The sequence below is a fragment of the Salvelinus alpinus genome, chromosome 32 (assembly GCF_045679555.1).
Source record: "Salvelinus alpinus chromosome 32, SLU_Salpinus.1, whole genome shotgun sequence".
NCBI classification, from domain to species: Eukaryota; Metazoa; Chordata; class Actinopteri; order Salmoniformes; family Salmonidae; genus Salvelinus; species Salvelinus alpinus.
The window spans coordinates 14,155,552-14,177,264 of record NC_092117.1 but is presented as its reverse complement, the minus strand read 5'-3'; the positions used below and the strand labels follow the sequence as shown (position 1 = coordinate 14,177,264).

Sequence of the window (21,713 nt, the reverse complement as noted above, 5' to 3'; positions counted from 1 at the left end):
GGCTATCTTCTGTATACCACACCTACCTTGTTACAACATAATGCTCAATGCTCTTATCCTGAGTTCTGATAGTATGAACTGGCCATGGCTGACCCAGCAGACTCAGACCAGCTCCACAATGCTGTCTCCCTGCAAGGAGGCCCCATTGGAAGACACGAGGAGTTACTGTAATGTCTTATGGAGGGACTCCATACCCTGGCAGAACGCCATAACCAGGCGTTCGATACATTGCTGGAGCAATTCTGCGGATTCCCCACTGTGCAGCGGGTCACATTCGTAATCTCCCAGCCTACCCCAGTGTCCCGTGTTGCGGATGAATCAGAATTAGTTGGGTAACATAGATAAATAAGATGCTTTATTTATATAATATGCTTATGTGAGATACTTGTCATTAGAATGTATCCTTTTGGGCTATAGCGTTGGCAGTTGCACTTTTTTCTTAGCTGGGGCTCAGTCATTTGGGGCCCAGAGAGGGGAGAGGTCAGGCTTGTCTTTTACATGACTCTGGTGCTATGCAGAATATCAGAAAGGGAAGAGGACAGGATGGAACATTGTCTTCATATGTGAATGTATCTGTTAAACCATGTGAAGGGATGGTGTGAATAAGGGGGAACCAATAAATTGGCTCCACAATGTCTGTGCGCAAGTCAGTCCCCTCAGTGAGCTTGTCCAGGAGTGGGGAGAAGAGGGGGTTTACTTGAGATGGGCGTATATAGAGTTGACAATTGAGCTATGCCTGGGATGAGGTAATGTTTTGGTACTATGAAGTACCAGGAACGAGATTAGAACCTCGTCTTAGAGACCAAACTGAACGATAATTTATAGCGAATGCTATCTGGCTATGGGATACTCCTCTCTCAAGTAAAAGGCCCTTTGTGAAGAGTTCCTAAGATCTGTGGTTCGTCATGTAAGTTGAGAGGGGTGTATCTTGGCTATAAAAGATCTTTGTATTCTACTGTAGGGACTCTCAGAATTCATTATAGACACTGAATTGATCTGAGAGTCAAAGGGCTATTGTAAAGCTCATATTATTAAAGATGAAGTTTAAGTATAACTCTGACTGGTGTGTGGTTTGTAACTCTCCTCATTTGGTAATACAGGAAATTGCCACGACACCCGAGAACCCCGCTTACCTCCCCCGGAGCGCTACGCTGGATATTCTGGAACCTGCCAGGCTTTTCTCTCCCATTGCTCCCTCATTTTCGAGCTGAAGCCTTCTTCGTTCCCCACGGGCCGCTCGAGGATAGTGTACTACATAACGCTGATGTCCGGGAGGGCACTCGCCTGGGCCACGGCTGTGTGGGAGCAACAGTCCTCCGTCTGCCTCAGTTTGGAGGAGTTCGTGGCGGAAGTTTGGAAGGTGTTTGATTCTCCGTTGTCTGGAAGAGAGGCTGCTCGTCAGCTGCTCCAGCTATGTCAAGACTCCCGTAGTGTGGCAGACTACACAGTGTATTTTTGCACATTGGTGACTGAGACTGCCTGGAACCCAGAAGCATTGTTCGACATGTTCCTTCACGGATTATCGGAGGTCATCAAAGATGAGCTCTCACCCTGGGAGCTGCCCATGTACCTTGACTCCCTCATAGCCGTGACCATCCGGATCAATGGGCGGCTTCAAGAACGTAGGAGGGAGAGGGAATTTGTGCCCTGTCGCCCTCGTTCGACATCGATTCCCACCTCGCCTCCGAAGAATCCTGAAGTCAACATGTCCGAGTGACCCCGACGTCACCCGAGTTCTCTCGGGAATCACTGAGGGCTGTCGACTTGCCTCCTTCGGAGTCCATGCACCTGGGTAGGGCTAGATTGACTCCGACTGAGCACTTACGCCAACTCCACACCCAGGGCTGTCTATATTGTGGAGCTACGGGACATTTCGTAGCTACAGTTGAAGACATAAGTTTATATACACTTAGGTTGGAGTCAATAAAACTCGTTTTTCAACCACTCCACAAATTTCTTGTTAACAGACTATAGTTTTGGCAAGTCAGTTAGGACATCTACTTTGTGCATGACACAAGTAATTTTCCCAACAATTGTTTGCAGACAGATTATTTCACTTATAATTCACTGTATCACAATTCCAGTGGGTCAGAAGGTTAGATACACTAAGTTGACTGTCCCTTTAAACAGCTTTGAAAATTCCAGAAAATTATGTCATGGCTTTAGAAGCTTCTGATAGGCTAATTGACATAATTTGAGTCAATTGGAGGTGTACCTGTGGATGTATTTCAAGACCTACCTTCAAACTCAGTGCCTCTTTGCTTGACATCATGGGAAAATCAAAAGAAATCAGCCAAGACCTCAGAAAAAATATTGGTTCATCCTTGGGAGCAATTTCCAAATGCCTGGAGGTACCACGTTCATCTGTACAAACAATAGTACGCAAGTATAAACACCATGGGACCACGCAGCCGTCATTCCGCTCAGGAAGGAGACGCGTTCTGTCTCCTAGAGATGAACGTACTTTGGTGCAAAATGTGCAAATCAATCCCAGAACAACAGCAAAGGACCTTGTGAAGATGCTGGAGGAAACGGGTACAAAAGTATCTATATCCACAGTAAAACGAGTCCTATATCGACATAACCTGAAAGGCCACTCAGCAAGGAAGAAGCCACTGCTCCAAAACCGCCATAAAAAAGCCAGACTACGGTTTGCAACTGCACATGGGGACAAAGATCGTACTTTTTGGAGAAATGTCCCTTGATCTGATGAAACAAAAATAGAACTGTTTGGCCATAATGACCATCGTTATGTTTGGATGAAAAAGAGGGGGCTTGCAAGCCGAAAAACACCATCCCAACCGTGAAGCACGGGGGTGGCAGCATCATGTTGTGGGGGTGCATTGCTGCAGGAGGGACTGGTGCACTTCACAAAATAGATGGCATTATGCAGAAGGAAAATTATGTGGATATATTGAAGCAATATCTCAGGACAACAAAGTCAAGGTATTGGCGTGACCATCACAAAGCCCTGACCTCAATCCTATAGAAAATCTGTGGGCAGAACTGAAAAAGCGTTTGTGAGCAAGGAGGCCTACAAACCTGACTTAGTTACACCAGCTCTGTCAGGAGGAATGGGCCAAAATTCACCCAACTTATTGTGGGAAGCTTGTGGAAGGCTACCCGAAACGTTTGACCCAAGTTAAAGGCAATGCTACCAAATACTAATTGATTGTATGTAAACTTCTGACCCACTGGGAATGTGATGAAAGAAATAAAAGCTTAAATAAATAATTCTCTCTACTATTATTCTGACATTTCACATTCTTAAAATAAAGTGGTGATCCTAACTGACCTAAGACAGGGAATTTTTTAATAGGATGAAATGTCAGGAATTGTGAAAAACTGAGTTTAAATGTATTTGGCTAATGTGTATGGAAACTTCCGACTTCAACTGTGCCTGCCCATTAAAAATACTCTGGTGGGTCATACAGATAGCTTTTCCTCTCCCCTTACTCGCAGCCCTTTCCATGCCATCCATGCCATCCTGCTTTGGGGGAACCAGTCGAAATCTCTCTCTGGGTACTCATTGATTCTGGGGCTGATGAGAGATTTTTGGACGCTACCCTGGCATCCAAGCTGAGCATCCCCACTCAGCCCCTCTCCTTTCCCATGGACGTTAGAGGGCTGGATGGGTGCTCTATAGGCCGGGTTATTCACAATACCACTTCCATCAACCTACGAGTGTCAGGGAAGCACAGCGAGGCAATCCAATTTATGCTGATTAAGTCTCTTCAGGTTCCTGTGGTATTTGGATTCTCTTGGCTCCAGCGACACAATCCCATCATAGACTGGATGGCTGGTGTCATTTTGGGCTGGAGCTTGTTCTGCCACGCCCATTGTCTGAAGTCAGCACAGCCTACCCCGGGACCTCTCCACCATTCCCGTGGAGTACCAGGACCTCCGGGAGGTTTTCAGTAAGGCCCGGGCCACTCCACTTCCTCCGCACCGACCCTATGACTGCGGGATTGACCATCTCTCAGGCACCACACCACCCTGGGGACGACTGTCCTCTCTGTCGGGTCCAGTGACCAAGGCTATGGGGACCTACATCGAGTACTCCCTAGCTGCAGGGTGTTATCTGTCCTTCTGCCTCCCCCGCCGTGCATCAACCGGGGCCTCAATGACATTATGGTGAAGAACCGCTACCCGCTACCACTCATCGCCTCGGCCTTCGAGCCGCTCCAGGGGGCCATCATTTTCTCCAAGTTGGACCTGTGGAACGCCTACCATCTGGTGCGGATACGGGAAGGGGACGAGTGGAAGACTGCCTTCCACACGGTCAGTGGCCACTACCAATACCTGGTCATGCCATTTGGACTTACCAACGCCCTGCTGTGTTCCAGGCCCTGGTTAATGACGTTCTCTGCGAATTGTTGACCCATTTGTTTCATCTACCTTGATGATATCCTCATTTTCTCCCATTCAGCCCAAGAACACCTGCTCCACTTCCAACAGGTCCTCCAGCGCCCCCTGGGGAACCAGCTTTTTGTGAAAGTGGACAAATGCAAATTCCATCGCTACACCATCCTCTTCCTTGGTTACATCATCGCTGCAGGGAATGTACAGATGGATCCCGGGAAGGTGAGAACGGTGGTGGATTGGCCCCAGCCTACGTCCAGAGTGCACCTGCAACATTTCCTGGGATTTGCCAACTTCTATCGCCGCTTTATCCGGGGTTACAGCACCCTGGCTTCCCACCTGTCTGCACTCACCTCTCCCAAGGTTCCGTTCACATGGTCCCCAGCTGCTGACCGGGCGTTCCGGGACCTCAAGCACCTCTTCACCACTGCTTCCATATTGGTTCATCTGACCCATCCTTTCAGCTCGTGGTGGAGGCCGATGCTTCGGATGTCAGAGTGGGGGCTGTCCTGTTCCAACATTCTGCCCTAGACCTCAAGTTACACTTCCTTCTTCTCCCATCGCCTCAACGCCATGGAGAGGAACTACGATGTGTGGAATTGTGAGCTTCTCGTAGTGAAGATGGTGTTGGAGGAGTGGAGACACTGGTATGAGGCGGCGGAACATCCGTTCATTGTGTGGACGGACCACAAGAACCTGGAATATCTCCACACCGCCAAGTGTCTCAATTCCAGGCAAGCGAGGTGGGCCCTGCTTTTCACCCGGGTTTAACTTCTCCCTCTTCTCCTCGGTCCTCCAGGCTTGCCTGCCACCCAGGCTCCCGTCAGACCCTGGCCTTTGTGCGACAACGCTTTTGGTGGCCTACCATGGTCCCGGATGTCTCCTCATTCGTTGCCGCCTGTGCAGTCTGTGCGCAGAACAAGACACCTTGGCAAGCTCCGGCTGGTTTTCTTCAACCACTGCTTGTCCCTCACCGTTCCTGGTCTCACATATCCCGTCACGGGTCTTCCCCCGTCTGATGGCAACACCACCATCCTGACAGTAGTGGACCGGTTTTCCAAAGCCACCCACTTCATTCCTTACCCAAAACTACCCTCTGCCAAAGAGACGACCCAGCTCATGGTGCAGTACGTCTTCCGGATCCATGGACTGCCGCTGGACATGGTCTCCAACCGGGGCCCTCAGTTCTTGTCCCTGTTCTGCAAGGCGTTCTGTACACTCACTGGGTCGTCAGCCAGCCTGTCCTCCGGGTTCCACCCGCAGTCCAACAGCCAGTCGGAGCAAGCCAATCAAGACCTGGAGACGACTTCGCTGCCTTGTCACCGCCAACCCCACCACTTTGAGCCAGCAACTAGTGTGGGTTGAAAACGCCCGCAACACCCTCCCCTGCTCTGCCACTGGGCTCTTGCCTTTCGAGTGTTCCCTGGGGTATCAGCCCCCGCTCTTCCCGGAGCAAGAGGAAGAGGTCGGCATACCCTCGGCCCAGATGTTTATCGGCTCTTCTCAAGACCATGTCCAGGTATCGACGACAAGCGGACCCCCACCGGTCCCCGGCTCCCCGGTATCGGGCAGAGGGTATGCCTGTCCACTCGTGACCTGCCCCTTCGGGTGGAGTCCCGCAAACTTTCCCACAGCTTTATCGGCCCTTTCCCCATCTCCTAGATCATTAGCCCCCCTGCTCTTCGTCTTCTGTTGCCCCGTACCCTCCGTATTCATCCCACTTTCATGTGTCTAGGATTAAACCTATGTTTCCTGTTTCCAGACCCACCCCTCTCCCTCTTCTCATCGACGGCCAACCGGCGTACACGGTGAGGCGCCTCCTGAAGGTTCAACCGCGGGGCAGGGGATTCCAGTACTTGGTTGACTGGGAGGGTTATGGCCCGGAGAAGAGATGCTGGGTCCCCGCTAGAGACATCCTGGACCCAGGTCTCATCGCTGAGTTTCAACGCCAGCAGCCCGGTCAACCAGGTATGCGCACAGGTAGGACGCCAGGTGGCGCCCCTAGAGAGGGGGGGGGGGGGGGGGGGGGGTACTGTAACTCCCGGATCTGTTTCACCTGTCTTTGTGCTTGTCTCCACCCCCCTCCAGGTGTTGCCCATCTTCCTCTGTCACGCCCTGATCTGTTTCACCTGTCCCTGTGATTGTCTCCACCCCCTCCAGGTGTCGCTTATTTTCCCCAGTGTATTTATCCCTGTGTTTCCTGTCTCTCTGTGCCTGTTTGTCTTGTATGTTTAGTCAAGTCAACCAGTGTGTTTTTCCCCGTACTCTTTTTCTATTCTCTTTTGCTCATCTTCCCAGTTTTGACCACTGCCTGACTCTGGACTACTTTCTGTCTGCATCTGGGTCGTATCCTGAGTTCTGATAGCTTGATGGTTTTTGCAACTGCCATTGAAGAAAGCTCTTGACATTTTCCGGATAGACTGACCTTCATGTCTTAAAGTAATGATGGCCTGTCAGTTCTATTAGCTTATTTGAGCTGTTTTTTCCAGAATATGGACTTGGTCTTTTACCAAACAGGGCTATCTTCTGTATACCACCCCTACCTTGTCACAACATAATGCTCAATGCTCAACTTAATGCTCAAACGCATTAAGAAGGAAAGAAATTCCACAAATTAACTTTTAACAAGACACACGTGTTAATTGAAATGCATTCCAGGTGACTACCTCATGAAGCTGGTTGAGAGAATGCCAAGAGTGTGCAAAGTTGTCATCAAGGCAAAGGGTGGCTACTTTGAAGAATCTCAAATATAAAAAATATTTGATCTGTTTTACACTTTTTTGGTTACTGCATGATTCCATATGTGTTATTTCATAGTTTTCATGTCTTCACTATTATTCTACAATGTAGAAAATTGTAAAAATCAAGAAAAACCCTTGAATGAGTAGGTGTGTGAAAACGTTTGACTGGTACTGTTTATCTTAAATGGTCCCATTTTCATGAATTTGATGGTAAGCTTGACCCCCATTCAAAAACAATACGGGACTTGCACCAGGAAGTAGGCGGGACTTTCATAGGGTATTGGAAGGCTTGGTGAAGCTGTTACCATGCTTCACCTATCCAGTACCTTCAGATATGCAAATGTTTTCAGTCTGACTATAAATCATATTATTGACAGATGTTATGTTGATTGTCTCTGAATGAAACTATTCAGGAAAGAATCGATCTGCATGTTACCCACGTATCAATTGTTCACCACTCTGTCTTTCGATATCTTCAATGCAAGTAGGAGATATCATGTTCACTTGCCAACACCCAATCAGGAAATTAGACCTTGAGTTCAGAGGCATTGTTTATAGCACTTACCACTGTAGAGAACAACTGTTTTCCTGGAGCTGAGCCCTACTCTTGTGATGCACTGTTCTAAAATTTTATTCATCGACAGAGTGGGTAGGGCAATGACTCACTATGCTATGCCTGGTTTTGGTATGGTGCACATAGTAGGCATAACTCTGTAATTTCATAGTCTATGGCCTTGTGTCCCACCTGGGACGAAGTAGAATCAGTAAGTAAAGTAAATTACAGTATACAGTATGATGATGATGATGTAGTGGAGAGGTTGATGGGTAGAGGTAAGATGCCTGCCATGTACCAACTGTATGGACACACAAACCCCCAAAGTTGAAATAACGAAAATACAAAGACTTTTCATGAAATGAAAGATAATTAATCAACTTTTTGAGAGATCACAATAAAGTTCAAGCCTTTAAAAACAAGAACACCTCACTCACCCTTCATTACACAGGTCAGTTGGATACAGTAGGAGATGGCAAATACTGATGAATGTTTGATGGTCAGAATCTTTTGATTCCATTCATTTTTCCAGAGCTCTGTGTGTGTGTGTGTGTGTGTGTGTGTGTGTGTGTGTGTGTGTGTGTGTGTGTGTGTGTGTGTGTGTGTGTGTGTGTGTGTGTGTGTGTGTGTGTGTGTGTGTGTGTGTGTGTGTGTGTGTGTGTGTGTGTGTGTGTGTGTGTGTGTGTGTGTGTGTGTGAGCGCATTAATTTGTTGATGAGTGTAAATGCATGTTTTGCAACTATTGTAGGCCTCTGTTTCTTTTCTCTTCGTAAACCTGGTTCAGCCTGTTAAGGAGGAGTGGTGTGTACTTCTCTTATTCATGACCTCTCACTCTCTTCGCAAGTTTCGGTTGTCACCAGCCCCGCAAAGGTGTATGACATGTCCCTCTTCCTGTGAAAGGGTTCAGGGTGGGGGTTGGGGTGGCACTGAGGAGCAGGTCTAGGTGTAGCCTAACCTGTTCTCCAGCTCAGGTGGTGGACAGAAAAGGCATTTAACTGACAGATCCTCTTAAATTGACAGAACAGCTGAGGTACAGAGGAGACAACATTGCCTGGGCTTTTGGAGGACTCTAAGACGTTGACAAGGTGAGTCCTTCCCATCCTATGCCCTAATCCGAGCCCAGCGAAGCCCCAGCATACAAAGATGAGCTTGAAAAGCCTTTTGTTGCCATTAGAATGTGATATTTAACATTGTCATTCGTGCTGATGGTACAATGGGAACTTTAATCAGTTTAGTGATTTTGTATGTAGAGTACAGAGGCCTAACAGTTGTTCATCATGCTGTGTTGAAACTAGTCATGGATTTATAGTTTCTGCAATTTTATGAAATTCTTTTAGTTTTATATTTTAAATGTTTTGCTAAACAGATTAAATAGTCCCTCGTGAAATTGCCTTGACTTAAATGTAAATGAGCAGGTGAAGGTAGTAAATAATTTGATTTGTGTGCCCCTACGACTTGATTTGTGTGATATCGACATTTGTGGGTGGATGTAGGATCGTATTTCAGTAATGTATTTTGCCACATGGGTTATTGTTGTTGGCTGATTGTTAATGAACTTGGCGTCACCCTGAAAGATAGTTTGTCAACATACCTTGCCCAGAACTGTAGATTGATCAATTATTGGTGAAGTGGATTTTGCTAGTGTGGTACTATTCATCAAACATATAGGGCTGGTTTTCCAGACACACATTAAGCCTAGTCCTGGAATAGAATTCTCCATTGAGATTCTCCAGTTGAGCACGCTTTTTAGTCCAAGCTTAATCTATGTCACGGAAACATGTGTATTGTGTCTTTTATAGTACCCTTGTTACTTAATATCTCTGAGGTGTTGCTGTTGCGTTACGTTCTTCATAGTGGTCAGATGAGAATGAAGCCACCATAACATGATGAAATGGTATACAGCATTTCAATCATTGTCTCATAGAACTCCTTTTACATATTTAATGTGTTGCATACCAAGCCAAGCCATTCGTGCTGTGTTTTTGCTGGCCTATGAAGCCACAATTATAAACCCACAACTATTGACTTGCTTCAACTGCCTTATATCTTCTTTTACTTCTAATATTTATAGAGATTGAAAAATAACTTTTTTCCGTTTCATGAAACAGAGAGACCGGTTAAAGTTGTAACCAAACTTATGTGGCTTCATGTTTCACATTTTCACAGAATGCATTTGTGGTGGTGTAATAATGTATTGTTTTGAAGCCAATATCATGACACTCATAATTCCACTTACACCATTTCTTCTTTCTGACATGTTGCCCACCCAAACCCTCAGTATCACAATGCAGGTGAATGAATATATTAATTGAGAGTAGTGTGTGTGGCAGTGTGATAGTAGGTATGGCATGTAAGCTAGCATGTGTCTCAACCAACTGGTTTGCAATACATTCCCCCGAGCATCCTGGCACGGGGCCATGCCTTGGATTCCTGAGGCGTGAGGCTGTTTGTGGGTGTCGCTGTCAGTCTGGCAGCAGTAAATTAAAGGCAGAGAGCTTTGACAAGCTTTAGCATGGATATTATTGTCGTTATTAACATTAAGAACACCTTCCTAATATTGTGTTACACCCCCCTTGCCCTCAGAACAGCATCAATTTGTCAGGGCATGGACTTTACAAGGTGTCGAAAGCGCTCCACAGGGATGCTGGCCCATGTTCACCCCAATGCTTCTTACAGTTGGTTCAAGTTGTCTGGATGTCCTTTGGGTGGTGGACCATTCTTGATACAAAACCCTGTAAGATGAATTGTTTTATTGTTGTTTATATCGGCTTCTTAAACCACATTATTAACTGCACCTCACTACTTTGTTTTTACAGGTTATAGTGAACATTTTTCTTGATATGCTGCTGTAAATATACTTCAGAAATCATGGTGAGTGAAATACTTTATTTATACAGTTTCCTGACATTTCATAACCTTTCATGCTTCCCATTAAAGAGGCAATCTGCGATTGGTACATCCATTTTTTAAATTAATTATACCCATTGATTCATGAAGAATCTAACTTAAAAAGCTTCATTAGCTTAGTTCCACTGTCATACCCCATCGGAACCCAAAATATATACACTTATTTTGCTCCATTGTTAGTAAACAATGGAATTGTAAACCAACACTAGCTTCAAAACATGTTAAAACTATACTTTTTATATCATGGTTAGTCAGTCCTTGCATCTATTGCTCTGTCAATGAATTTGAGAGTGGTCTCATTTCTCCAGCCTCACCTCTCAACTTTGTACAAAAACAGTGTTTGAAATGCAGATTTTCCCTTTAAAAGAACAGAAGCATTGAGGAAGTAGCTTATTTTTAGGAAAACATATCTATCTTGTTGGAAATCAGATCCTAAAACCATGCAAATATTTTGTCTTACCAGAGTCTTTGAATGCTGCTCACATGCTAATTTAACTGTTACAAACAGTTGATGCTTAAACTTCATGATAGTGACTACAATTGATTTGATTTAATTGTATTTCACTGTTGACCACTTAGAATGGGGAAAGTCAGCAAAGTCGTTATTCCGAAAGCTTGGTCCTGGAGGATTCAGACAGAGGAGGAGTTGTCATCACTGGAATCACAGACCCTAGAGTCACTAATAAGAGTGGCTTGAAAGAAGGTAAAATGTCACAGATCAGTTCATTTTTGCAACAACAAAAAACATTCTTAATTATAAAATGTAAAGCATATGTACGTTTTGTTATTGGTTGTACATATAAGAAAACGACAGACATTTTTTCAACCCTCCATTTTTTCTACTGTTTTAGGCGATGAGATTGTTGCTGCCACCATACATCTTAACCACCTCAATAAAGATGACCTGATGAAAATACTTAAGATCATGGAGCCTTACGAAGACAACATGAGTTTTGTGACAAAGCCGGATCTGAATGCCAGCGTCAGACTCGGCTCATTGGACAGTGGTCTCAAAAGTCCCGGGGATGTACGTTTCAGAATCAAATTTACTTCATGATTTATGTCAGCAGTCATTACACTATGCTCAAGGTTCTTTTTCATTTCTGAACAATTATATGAATAATGTATTATGGATCAATATGGATCAATACCTTTGAATAAAAACTCCACTTTGTACATGACTGCCAACATTGTCTACCACTTAATTGCTATTTGTTTGTCTACAGATGCTCAAAGATACCTACAGCAGAATGCAGCGAGCAGTTGAGGCACCATCTACTGAGGTTAATGGCCTCAATGGACAATTAAATGCAGAAGGCTGGTTGAAGAATGAAATCAATGTTCCCACTTTGAATGGGGAATTGCCCAATGTTACATTGGACACACCTGGACCTGATGGAGGTGCAAAGTTCCCCACCATTGGAATATCTGGGCCAGTAATGAAAGGAGCAGATCAGGAGGGCACCCTCACACACCCTAAAGTCAGTCTATCAACACCAGAGTTCAGCACTCCAGATGCTTCACTTGACTTGGAGAAACCTGAGGTTAAGACGAGTGGATTGAAGTACAAGCATCCAAAATTCAAAATGCCTCACTTCAAACTACCACACGTAAAAGCCAAAGCGCCAAAGGGAGATGTGAATGTATCAGCAGATTTAGAAGGCCCTGGTTTCAGTGGAGAGCTAGAGACACGAGACCTGAACCTCTCAGCCCCTGATGTGGAAATCAAACGCCCAGATTTGAATGGGCCAAATGCTGTCTTGAAAGCTCCAGATGTTGACATAGAGGCTCCTTCTGGCAAATTCAAATGGCTTACTCTCACAAAGCCCACGTTTGGATTATCTGGACCAAAAATGAAGGGACATGAAGTGGACATAGATGCTGACCTGTCTGCACCTGACATGAATCTCTCCACTCCAAACATTGATGGAGAGATAAGCGCATCAGATGTAGACTTGAGTATACCAAAAGCTGAGGTAGATCTGCAAGCTCCAGATATCGACATTGAGGCTCCCTCAAGTAAATTCAAATGGCCTCATTTAAATAAACACAAATTTGGTCTTCATGGGCCCAAAGTCAACTCCCCTGGTGTGGATGTTAAGGCAGATCTGGAGAAACCAACCGTTGATATTTCTGTCCCAAAGATTGAGGCTGATATGAGCAACCCAGATTTAGAATTGAATTTACCCAAAGCAGAACTCAGCGGCCCTGAGGTAGATGTGAAAGCCCCTGTTGTTGATATTCATCCTCCCAATGGGAAACTTAAGTTCCCAACACTCAAAAAGCCCAATTTCAGGCTCTCTGGACCAAATATAAAAGCTCCAGACATTGATGTTGATGCAGATCTGAAGGCACCTGACCTCAGTCTCTCTGTCCCTGAAGTTGAGGCAGGGATTAACATGCCTGATTTGCACACAAATCTTCCAAATGCAAATATCAAAGGCCCTGAAGTAGACCTGAACGCATCAGAAGTGGACATTGAGCCCCTTTCAGGGAAATTTAAATGGCTTACTCTAAAAAAAACAAAGTTTGGTCTCTCTGGACCCAAGGTTAAGGGTCTCGAAGAATTGAATCTCGCCACTCCAAACGTTGATGGAGAAATAAATGCACCAGATGTAGATCTTACTTTACCCAAAGCTGACCTTGAAGGCCCAGAGGTAAATGTTGACACTGATGCTCATTCTGGAAAATTCAAGTGGTTCAACCTAAAGAAGCCCACAGCTGATTTGAAAGGTCCAGATGTAGATCTTCAAGCACCAGAGATAGACATTAAGACACCCTCTGGAAAGCAAAGATTTCCAACTTTAAAAATGCCCACAATTAACTGGACTGGACATAAGGTGAAGGGACCAAAGCTTGATGGGGATCTGAAGAGAGCAGATTTGGACCTATCAGCTCCCAATGTTGATGTGAATTTACCAGGAGCAGATCTCCAAGGCCTTGATCTTAACCTCTCCACACCATCAATTACAGCAGACATTGCTGTTCCAGATGTAGATCTTCAGGCACCAGCAGTCAACATTGAGGCACCCACTGGAAAGAAACAATTTCCAACTTTAAAAATGCCCAAAATTAACTGGTCTGGACATAAGGTGACGGGACCAAACCTTGATATTGATGCTGATCTAAAGAAAGCAGATTTGGACCTCTCAGCTCCGGAGGTTGATGTGAATTTACCAGAAGCAGATCTCCAAGGCTCTGATCTCAACCTCTCAGCACCAGCAATTGAAGGAAACATCGCTGTTCCAGATATCAATGTCAGTTTGCCTGAAGCTGACCTCAAAGGACCAGATGTAGATTTAGACCTTGATGCTCCCTCTGGAAAATTCAAGTTGCCGAAACTAAAATGGCCAAAAATAAGAAAAGTAAAAGGACCGGAACTTGATGTAGATGCTGATCTTAAGACCCCAGAATTAGCTGTTGATGTTAATTCACCTGAAGCAGATCTGAAAGGGCCCTGTCTCAACTTGAAAACAACAGATCTCAACCTTTCAGCACCAGCAATTGAGGAAGACATTGCTGTTCCAGATTTCAATATCAGTTTGCCTGAAATTGACCCTGATGCTCCTTCTGGAACATTCAAGTTGTCAAAATACAAACTCCCAAAATTCAGTTTAACAGGGCGAAGAGTTAAAGGACCAAACCTTGATGCTGAGCTAAAGGCCCCAAAATTGGATGTCTCTGTTCCTGATGTGGATGTCAGTTTGCCGACTGCTGACCTCCTAACCCCTGTAGTAGAGCTGAAAACACCAGACCTGGACCTTTCTGCTCCAAAGATTGAGGGAACCATCGCTGCTCCAGATTTGAGTGTCAGTTTGCCTGAAGCGGACATCAAAGGTCCAGAGGTAGATTTTGACACCCCAGAAGTTGACCCTGATGCTCCCTCTGGAACATTCATGTTGCCCAAATTCAAACTCCCCAAATCCAGTTTAACAGGACAAAGAGTTAAAGGACCAAACCTTGATGCTGAGCTAAAGGCCCCTAAATTGGATGTCTCTGTTCCTGATGTGGATGTCAATTTACCGACAGCTGACCTCCAAGCCACTGTAGTAGAGCTGAAAACACCAGACCTTTCTGCCCCCACAATCAAGGGATCTATGGCTGCTCCAGATTTGAGGACCAATTTTCCTGAAGCTGGCATTAAAGGTCGAGCAATAGATCTTAAAGCCCCAGAAGTTGACCTTGATGCCTCATCTGGAATCTTGAAGTTGCCCAAATTCAAACTCCCCAAATCCAGTTTAACAGGACAAAGAGTTAAAGGACCAAACCTTGATGCTGAGCTAAAGGCCCCTAAATTGGATGTCTCTGTTCCTGATGTGGATGTCAATTTACCGACAGCTGACCTCCAAGCCACTGTAGTAGAGCTGAAAACACCAGAACTTTCTGCCCCCACAATCAAGGGATCTATGGCTGCTCCAGATTTGAGGACCAATTTACCTGAAGCTGGCATTAAAGGTCGAGCGATAGATCTTAAAGCCCCAGAAGTTGACCTTGATGCCCCATCTGGAATCTTGAAGTTGCCCAAATTCAAACTCCCCAAATCCAGTTTAACAGGACAAAGAGTTAAAGGACCAAACCTTGATGCTGAGCTAAAGGCCCCTAAATTGGATGTCTCTGTTCCTGATGTGGATGTCAATTTACCGACAGCTGACCTCCAAGCCACTGTAGTAGAGCTGAAAACACCAGACCTCAACCGTTCTGCCCCCAAACTTGATGAAGTGAATGTACCAGAGATTAGAATTAATGTACCCAAAACTGATCTCAAAGGACCTGGACTAGATCTAAAAGCTCCAGATGTAGACATTGATGCCCCTTCAGGCAAATTCAAATTGCCCCATTTTAAGCTCCCCACATTTGGCCTTTCAGGTTCCGAACTGGAGAGACAAAACCTTGACGTTGAGACACCTGACATTAATGTTTCAGTTCCCAGAGTTGAGAGTCGGCTTGAAGCCCCAAAGGTAGATTTAGCATTCCTCAAGCTATCTGATCCTAATGTTAAAAGTGATATCAGTGCTCCAGATGTAAATCTAAGTTTACCAAAAACGGACCTCTCTGGCCCTGAGGTAGAGTTGAATGGTCCTGATCTAAGTCTCTCTACCCCAGGAATTAAAGTAAGTGTCCCAGACATTAAAGGCCCTGAGGTCAAGTTTAAAGCTCCAGATGTTGACATTGAGGCTCCCTCTGAAAAACTGCCACATTTTAAGATGCCAAAGTTTGGTCTCTCGGGACCTAGAATAAAGGGCACAGAATTTAATGCTAGTGCAGATGTAAATACACCTGATGTGGAAGTTTCAGTACCCAAAATTGAGGGAGAGATTAGTACCCCTGAACTGAGTCTCTCTGCTCCTGGCGTTGAGGCCAGTGCTGACATGCCATATTTGGATGTAAATGTACCAGAAGCTGACCTCAAAGTAGATGTTGAGGGAGACACTCACAAAAGTACATTCAAATGGCCATTCAAGTGGCCAAGCTTTAACTCATCTGGCTCAAAAGGTAAAGATTCTGACATGGACGATGAGGAAGTACATAGTAGGGATGAATCAAAGCGTGATCAGGTGGAGGTGCCAATGTTTACATTTCACAGACTGCCACAGAACAACAAGATTGAGAGTGAATTCCAAGATGCTGCCGAGGCCCTTGGTGAGGCAATGGGCACGCCAAAGCTTGAAGGAGGCCTTGAAACAGCTGGCGTAGAGGTCAGTTTGCCTAAAGTGAATGAAGGACCGAAGGTGACATCATCTTCAGGACTTATTAACATCATGGAGCGGTTGAATAGATTTAAAGCAAAAACACCCACAGCTAATGTCTCCTTACCAGAAGTGAAAGGTGAGCTCCGTACCCCTAGCCTTGATGTCAGCTCCACCTCAGACGTAGATAGTTCCACTAAGCTAAAAAGAGGGACTTTCAAAGTTACGAAACCTGAATCTGGGATAGGCCTGGAATACCCTGTAGTGGACTCAGAGGAAAACGATAGCATGTCAATAAGCCTCTCCAATATGCTTGGTCTGAATATCAAAGAGCCCGATGCATATTACTGATAGTTTCCAGTCATGTGAACCTTACACTTGGGATAAACCAACATGATTGTAACTACTTTGTAAATACATCAATTTGTTCATGAGTTAATTCCATTTTAAGGATGTGGTTTGTCTTTATGTATAAACAAAACAGAAACATGTAATTATTTGTTTGTCGATTCTCTGATAACTTAGTTAATCCATATGCTACATCTATATTCAAACAGTTGACAGCAAAATGAAGGAAAATGTGCTCGTTGGCTTGGCTCTGTGTGTACTCAAACGTATTTAAATTATGGTAATGTTTCCCAAATGCTGTTCACTTGGAAGTTTACTTATTTTTTACAAATGCCTCAGTATTGTATCTGTCACAATTCAGACATGTTTCACCTGTAAAGGACACAATCTTTATGGAAGCTGTCATCTTCACATTTTAAGCTAAAACAATTGTTGAACAGTGAAATGTAATTATACTATTAATTCGTTATTTCCTTCTCCAATAAACTACTATAGCAATGTCTATATGACTCAATAATTTATTGGTGATTGACTATAAATTATACTGTAATTGACTACAACAATATGTAACAGTATTATATTACATGGCAGGTTTGAATTCCTGTTTGATTGGATATTCATCACTGAAATTAAAACAAATAAACATGAACCAAGTTGATATAATCATCACACACACAGAAAGCTCAAACTTTCATGGAAGACTTCCTATAGTAAACCTTTTTTTCGTCACTGTATTTTCAATGCTTCCGTACCTGTAGATTTCCAGTCATTGCGCTAACACTAGTCAGCATTGGTTTGCGAAACTACCGCTAACTTCCTTCATACTGCACGCAGAGACATAAAAATGGTTTCCAAGAGTTCATCTGATGCCAGAATCTCACAGTATCCCTTAAATAGTATTTTAATTGACATGATTAAAGTAAATGATGATATGAGGATATGATTATTTTTTAAACGTGTTATTGAGGGAAAGTTAATAAGATTAGCAAGAATATGTAAAACATCTAGCTTTTATTTGCTTCAAGTGGGTTTGGGGAGAGGAATTGGAACCACATTCAGGATAAAGCGTAAGGGCAAATTCCTAATTAGAATTCAAACTGTAGTGAAATTGAAAAACACAATCTCAGCTTCATCAAACTATCCCAAAATAATCAAGACTCATTAACTATGAATACAAACAATACATTATTTGGAGATTATTCCTATTTTTATGAAACTATAAAGACCAAAACGCAACACTGTCATCTTTGCCATATGATGTATACTACATTGATTCTTATTATGGTCACTGTTCTAAAAAGTTACAATTGATGAACAATTCACCCTTTTAATCTCGTTCTCTTTTTCCCACCTCACCTTCTTTACGTGCTATGCTGGTTAATACAGCTCTACTTTTTATGTTCTAACCGCCTCATTATTTTTGTGGGTACATCAACACTTGAACACACAACAATTCAGAGAATGAGGAACCTTTTGAAAAAGAAAAGAATGTGCCGGTTGAGATAATCAGAACTACAGTATTGGTAACAAGTACAAAACGACAATCAGTCCCATTAAGTCCTCAACTCCGCAGGAGTCATAACATGTGATCCAGTTGTCTTTTGCACACCAAATCATCTAAAATCCGGGAACCACTGGTTGTTAAATAAATAGGCTTCTGATAACAAATGGTCCAAGTCCCTGTTGTCATTGCTAATTCAATAAAGTGGATAGCATAATGTAAAATGTATAATTTGGGTGGTTGGGGATATGTGATTAATGAGCATTTTGCCAGCGTGAAGGCCAGTCGTTCTCCATCCAACGTTGCAGAAGCCGCAGCACATCAATGCGCTGGTAGACCCGGCAAAGTTCGGTGAGCTCAGTGACGGTCTTGTGGTTGTTGCGCAGCAGGAACTCTTGTGTGGGGCTGTGGCACATTGAGCCCTGGGTCCGGTGCTCCAGCAGAGTCAGCTCATCATAGCTCATACCCCAACGGCTCGCAAAGTTCTTCCAGTTCTTGACAGTGCAATGATTTGGGTCCAGTTTAAGACGCAGTAAGTCAAGCAAGTCGTTGTCATCCATTAGGTCACTGATCTTTGGAGGTGGAGCTGAGCAGCAGCACTTCTCACATTGGTTTTTCAAGAACTGCAGCTCCTTGGGGAAGTCTAAGGGGTAGGGATTGGGGCAAGGGAGAATGGAATTACCAACAGCCTTGGAAATATACAGTGCACATAAATGATTAGTCTACTATTTTGGTACATGTACTGTATGCAAATATAATGCATCTGTCTTGAAAGATGTGTTGCTATAATCTATCTACAACATGTGCTTGGAAATGTTGTTCAGGGGTATAGTATATATCATGATAAAATGAAAATTACCTGGTGAGATGGAGCCTGTGCAGATGCACTCTACACCATCTTCCACTGGCTGTACGAGGTTGGGTAAAACAAAACATTACATTCAGTTCTAATTATAGAGAGGAATTAACTACCGATATGATTCAGAATACCTTACAGCAGTGGTTCCCAAACTTTTTATAGTCCTGTACCCCTTCAAACATTCAACCTCCAGCTGTGTACCCCCTCTAGCACCAGGGTCTGCGCACTCTCAAATGTTGTTTTTTGCCATCATACAAATAATAATAATCAATAATTTAGCTCTTTATTTAATGATCTTACATATTAAACCTTATTTGTTCATCAAAAATTGTGACTAACTTACCACAGGTTAATGAGAAGGGTGTGCTTGAAAGGATACACATAACTCTGCAATGTTGGGTTGTATTGGAGAGAGTCCCAGTCTTAAATCATTTTCCACACACACATGCTAGTGAGGGCCGAGAATCCACTCTCACATAGCTCACTCAGGTGCTTCACAATATCACATTTGACATTGTCCGTAAGCTTGAGATCATTTGCACACAAGAAATCATACAATGATGGAAAGACCTGTGTTGTCCTTGTTAATGCAGACAGAGAAGAGCTCCAACTTCTTAATCATAGCCACAATTTTGTCCCGCACATTGAATAGTTGCGGAGAGTCCCTATAATCCTAGATTCAGATCATTCAGGCGAGAAAAAACATCACCCAGATAGGCCAGTCGTGTGAGAAAATGGTCAGTAAAGAAAACTTTAAGCTCGTCTCTCAATTTAAAAAAATGTGTCAATACTTTGCCCCTTGATAACCAGCGCACTTCTGTATGTTGTAAAAGCATTACATGGTCGCAGCCCATATCATTGCATAGTGCAGAAAATACACGAGAGTTCAGGGGCCTTGCTTTAACAAAGTTAACCATTTTCACTGTAGTGTCCAAAACGTCTTTCAAGCGGTTAGGCATTCCCTTGGCAGCAAGAGCCTCTCGGTGGATGCTACAGTGTACCCAAGTTGCGTCGGGAGCAACTGCTTGCACGCACGTTACCACTCCACTATGTCTCCCTGTCATGGCTTTTGCGCCATCAGTACAGATACCAACATGAGCAGCAGCTACGTTTGGCTACATAATGACCGTTAGTTGAATTCCCGCGAGAGAGTAATGGTTAATGTGATTGGATGTTAATTATTTGACTAGGCTACCTGTATTTGACATTGTGTTGTTATTTCGCTGAACACTAGATGGTTTAATTACATTTTTGGCAGTGAAACAAGGCTACTCAGGCGAGAGAAAAAAACTCACCCAAATGTATAGCATTTTCAAACAGCCCATGTATATTTTCCAACAGGGCTATACATTTGGGTGAGTTTTTTTAAATATATAAAAAAACATGTGAATCACATTTTTATTTGGAATACCTGCCTTACAGTACTCTAATTGATAGCATTAAAATAACACAACCTTTTTAAACAAACTCACAAACCTTTTCCTATACGGAAACAAGCGATTATTCTCACTCATTAAAACGGTCTTGTGGTTTTGACACCAACCACTAGTTCCAGTTACAAAGGCTCAAACATTACAGGCCAGGTCATGACATTTTCAGATGCTGGCTTAGCGGTTGGAGTTATCTTTAGTAATCTACAGTTTACAGGAGCATCCTGTCAAGGCTCATCACCACATTTTCACATTAATATGAAACTAACACACAGAAACTACACTTTATCTCAGTGTAAGTGAGCCCATCACCCACCTGTTTTATTCTGTCTGAGAGAGGTGTGAGGTAGCCAGGTGGCATGGACCTCAGCTGCAGTGTCACTGTATCTGGAAAGGACAGATCGACAGTATAGATGAATATTGTACTTTCTCATCAGTGGCCCCAGAAAGGCACATCAGTTGTGTGAACAGATGTACTGAGCTTAGAGCACCTACCTTGAGGTTCTGTGACTTGGACTGGATAGTTGGACTTCAAGGACTAAGAGACACAAACACACATGTTCATCTTTGCTACAAAATGACACTGATGGATTCTGATCTTTACAGTGATAGAAATATTTGAAGACAGAGAGATAGCAATTAAAACACATATAAACTGTGGAGAAATATTATACTCGTGTTGGATAGCAAAAAGTGGCTTGTTGCAACTTGCTTCTATATTAGTCCCTGGGCGTAAGAAATCCCAGCATAATGTACTCAACTATGGTTAAATTACTTTACATGGCTATTTTCTGAAAAGATGGCTTTTCTCGGTCTACTCAGACTGAAGAGTTAGCATTCATTTTGTTCTATTCTTTTGAAATTATATTCAATTAAATTCAGATTGTACATTTCTTAACACATGTTTGTTTCTGATGATATTAGACGGCCATACCATTTCTGCCATGAAGCTACTAGTATCTGTGTCCTCCACTGGTTCAGAGATGATTCTATCTGTCGAGACAAGACAGGGATATTACATGAAGAGAACAATGCATAAAGGAACATATTGCAGATGTTATATACAATGATGGCTGATGGAAATGATGGAATGCAGTTTTTCAACAAAGCAAATATCAGAATGAAGAGGATACATTAAATCTGAAATTATTGATTGTCCTGGGTCCTGATATAGTGGACATGGACACACATGGATGAGTTGCAGATGTACAAAGCCCTCAATTTTGGCTCTAAAACATACAGCTAAGTCTAACTGACAAAATACAGGAAACGCCAACATAAAGTGTCTTAATAGGACGTTGGGCACCACGAGCCAGAACAGCTTC

At 43.6% G+C, this 21,713-nt stretch overlaps 2 protein-coding genes across 3 annotated transcripts in view; one reads left to right on the top strand and one right to left on the bottom strand.

The window, feature by feature from the left end:
- The first annotated feature begins 8,611 nt into the window (after positions 1–8,611).
- LOC139562587 (neuroblast differentiation-associated protein AHNAK) lies at positions 8,612–17,100 on the top strand. Its single transcript, XM_071380385.1, has 5 exons — positions 8,612–8,741; positions 10,473–10,527; positions 11,143–11,266; positions 11,415–11,590; positions 11,790–17,100. The coding sequence occupies exons 2-5, from the start codon at positions 10,525–10,527 to the stop codon at positions 16,599–16,601; spliced, it is 5,115 nt and encodes a 1,704-aa protein (XP_071236486.1). The 5' UTR covers positions 8,612–8,741; positions 10,473–10,524; the 3' UTR covers positions 16,602–17,100.
- edaradd (EDAR-associated death domain) overlaps positions 17,097–21,713 on the bottom strand; it is a 20,436-nt gene continuing 15,819 nt past the window's right edge. For both annotated transcript variants that reach the window (XM_071380391.1, XM_071380389.1), the window contains exons 2-6: positions 21,323–21,381; positions 20,884–20,926; positions 20,705–20,775; positions 18,959–19,007; positions 17,097–18,742 (exon numbers count right to left, since the gene is read on the bottom strand). In XM_071380391.1, coding sequence (XP_071236492.1) covers positions 18,354–18,742; positions 18,959–19,007; positions 20,705–20,775; positions 20,884–20,926; positions 21,323–21,334 — 564 coding nt within the window. In that variant the 5' untranslated portion in view covers positions 21,335–21,381 and the 3' untranslated portion in view covers positions 17,097–18,353. The remainder of the gene's footprint in view (positions 18,743–18,958; positions 19,008–20,704; positions 20,776–20,883; positions 20,927–21,322; positions 21,382–21,713) is intronic.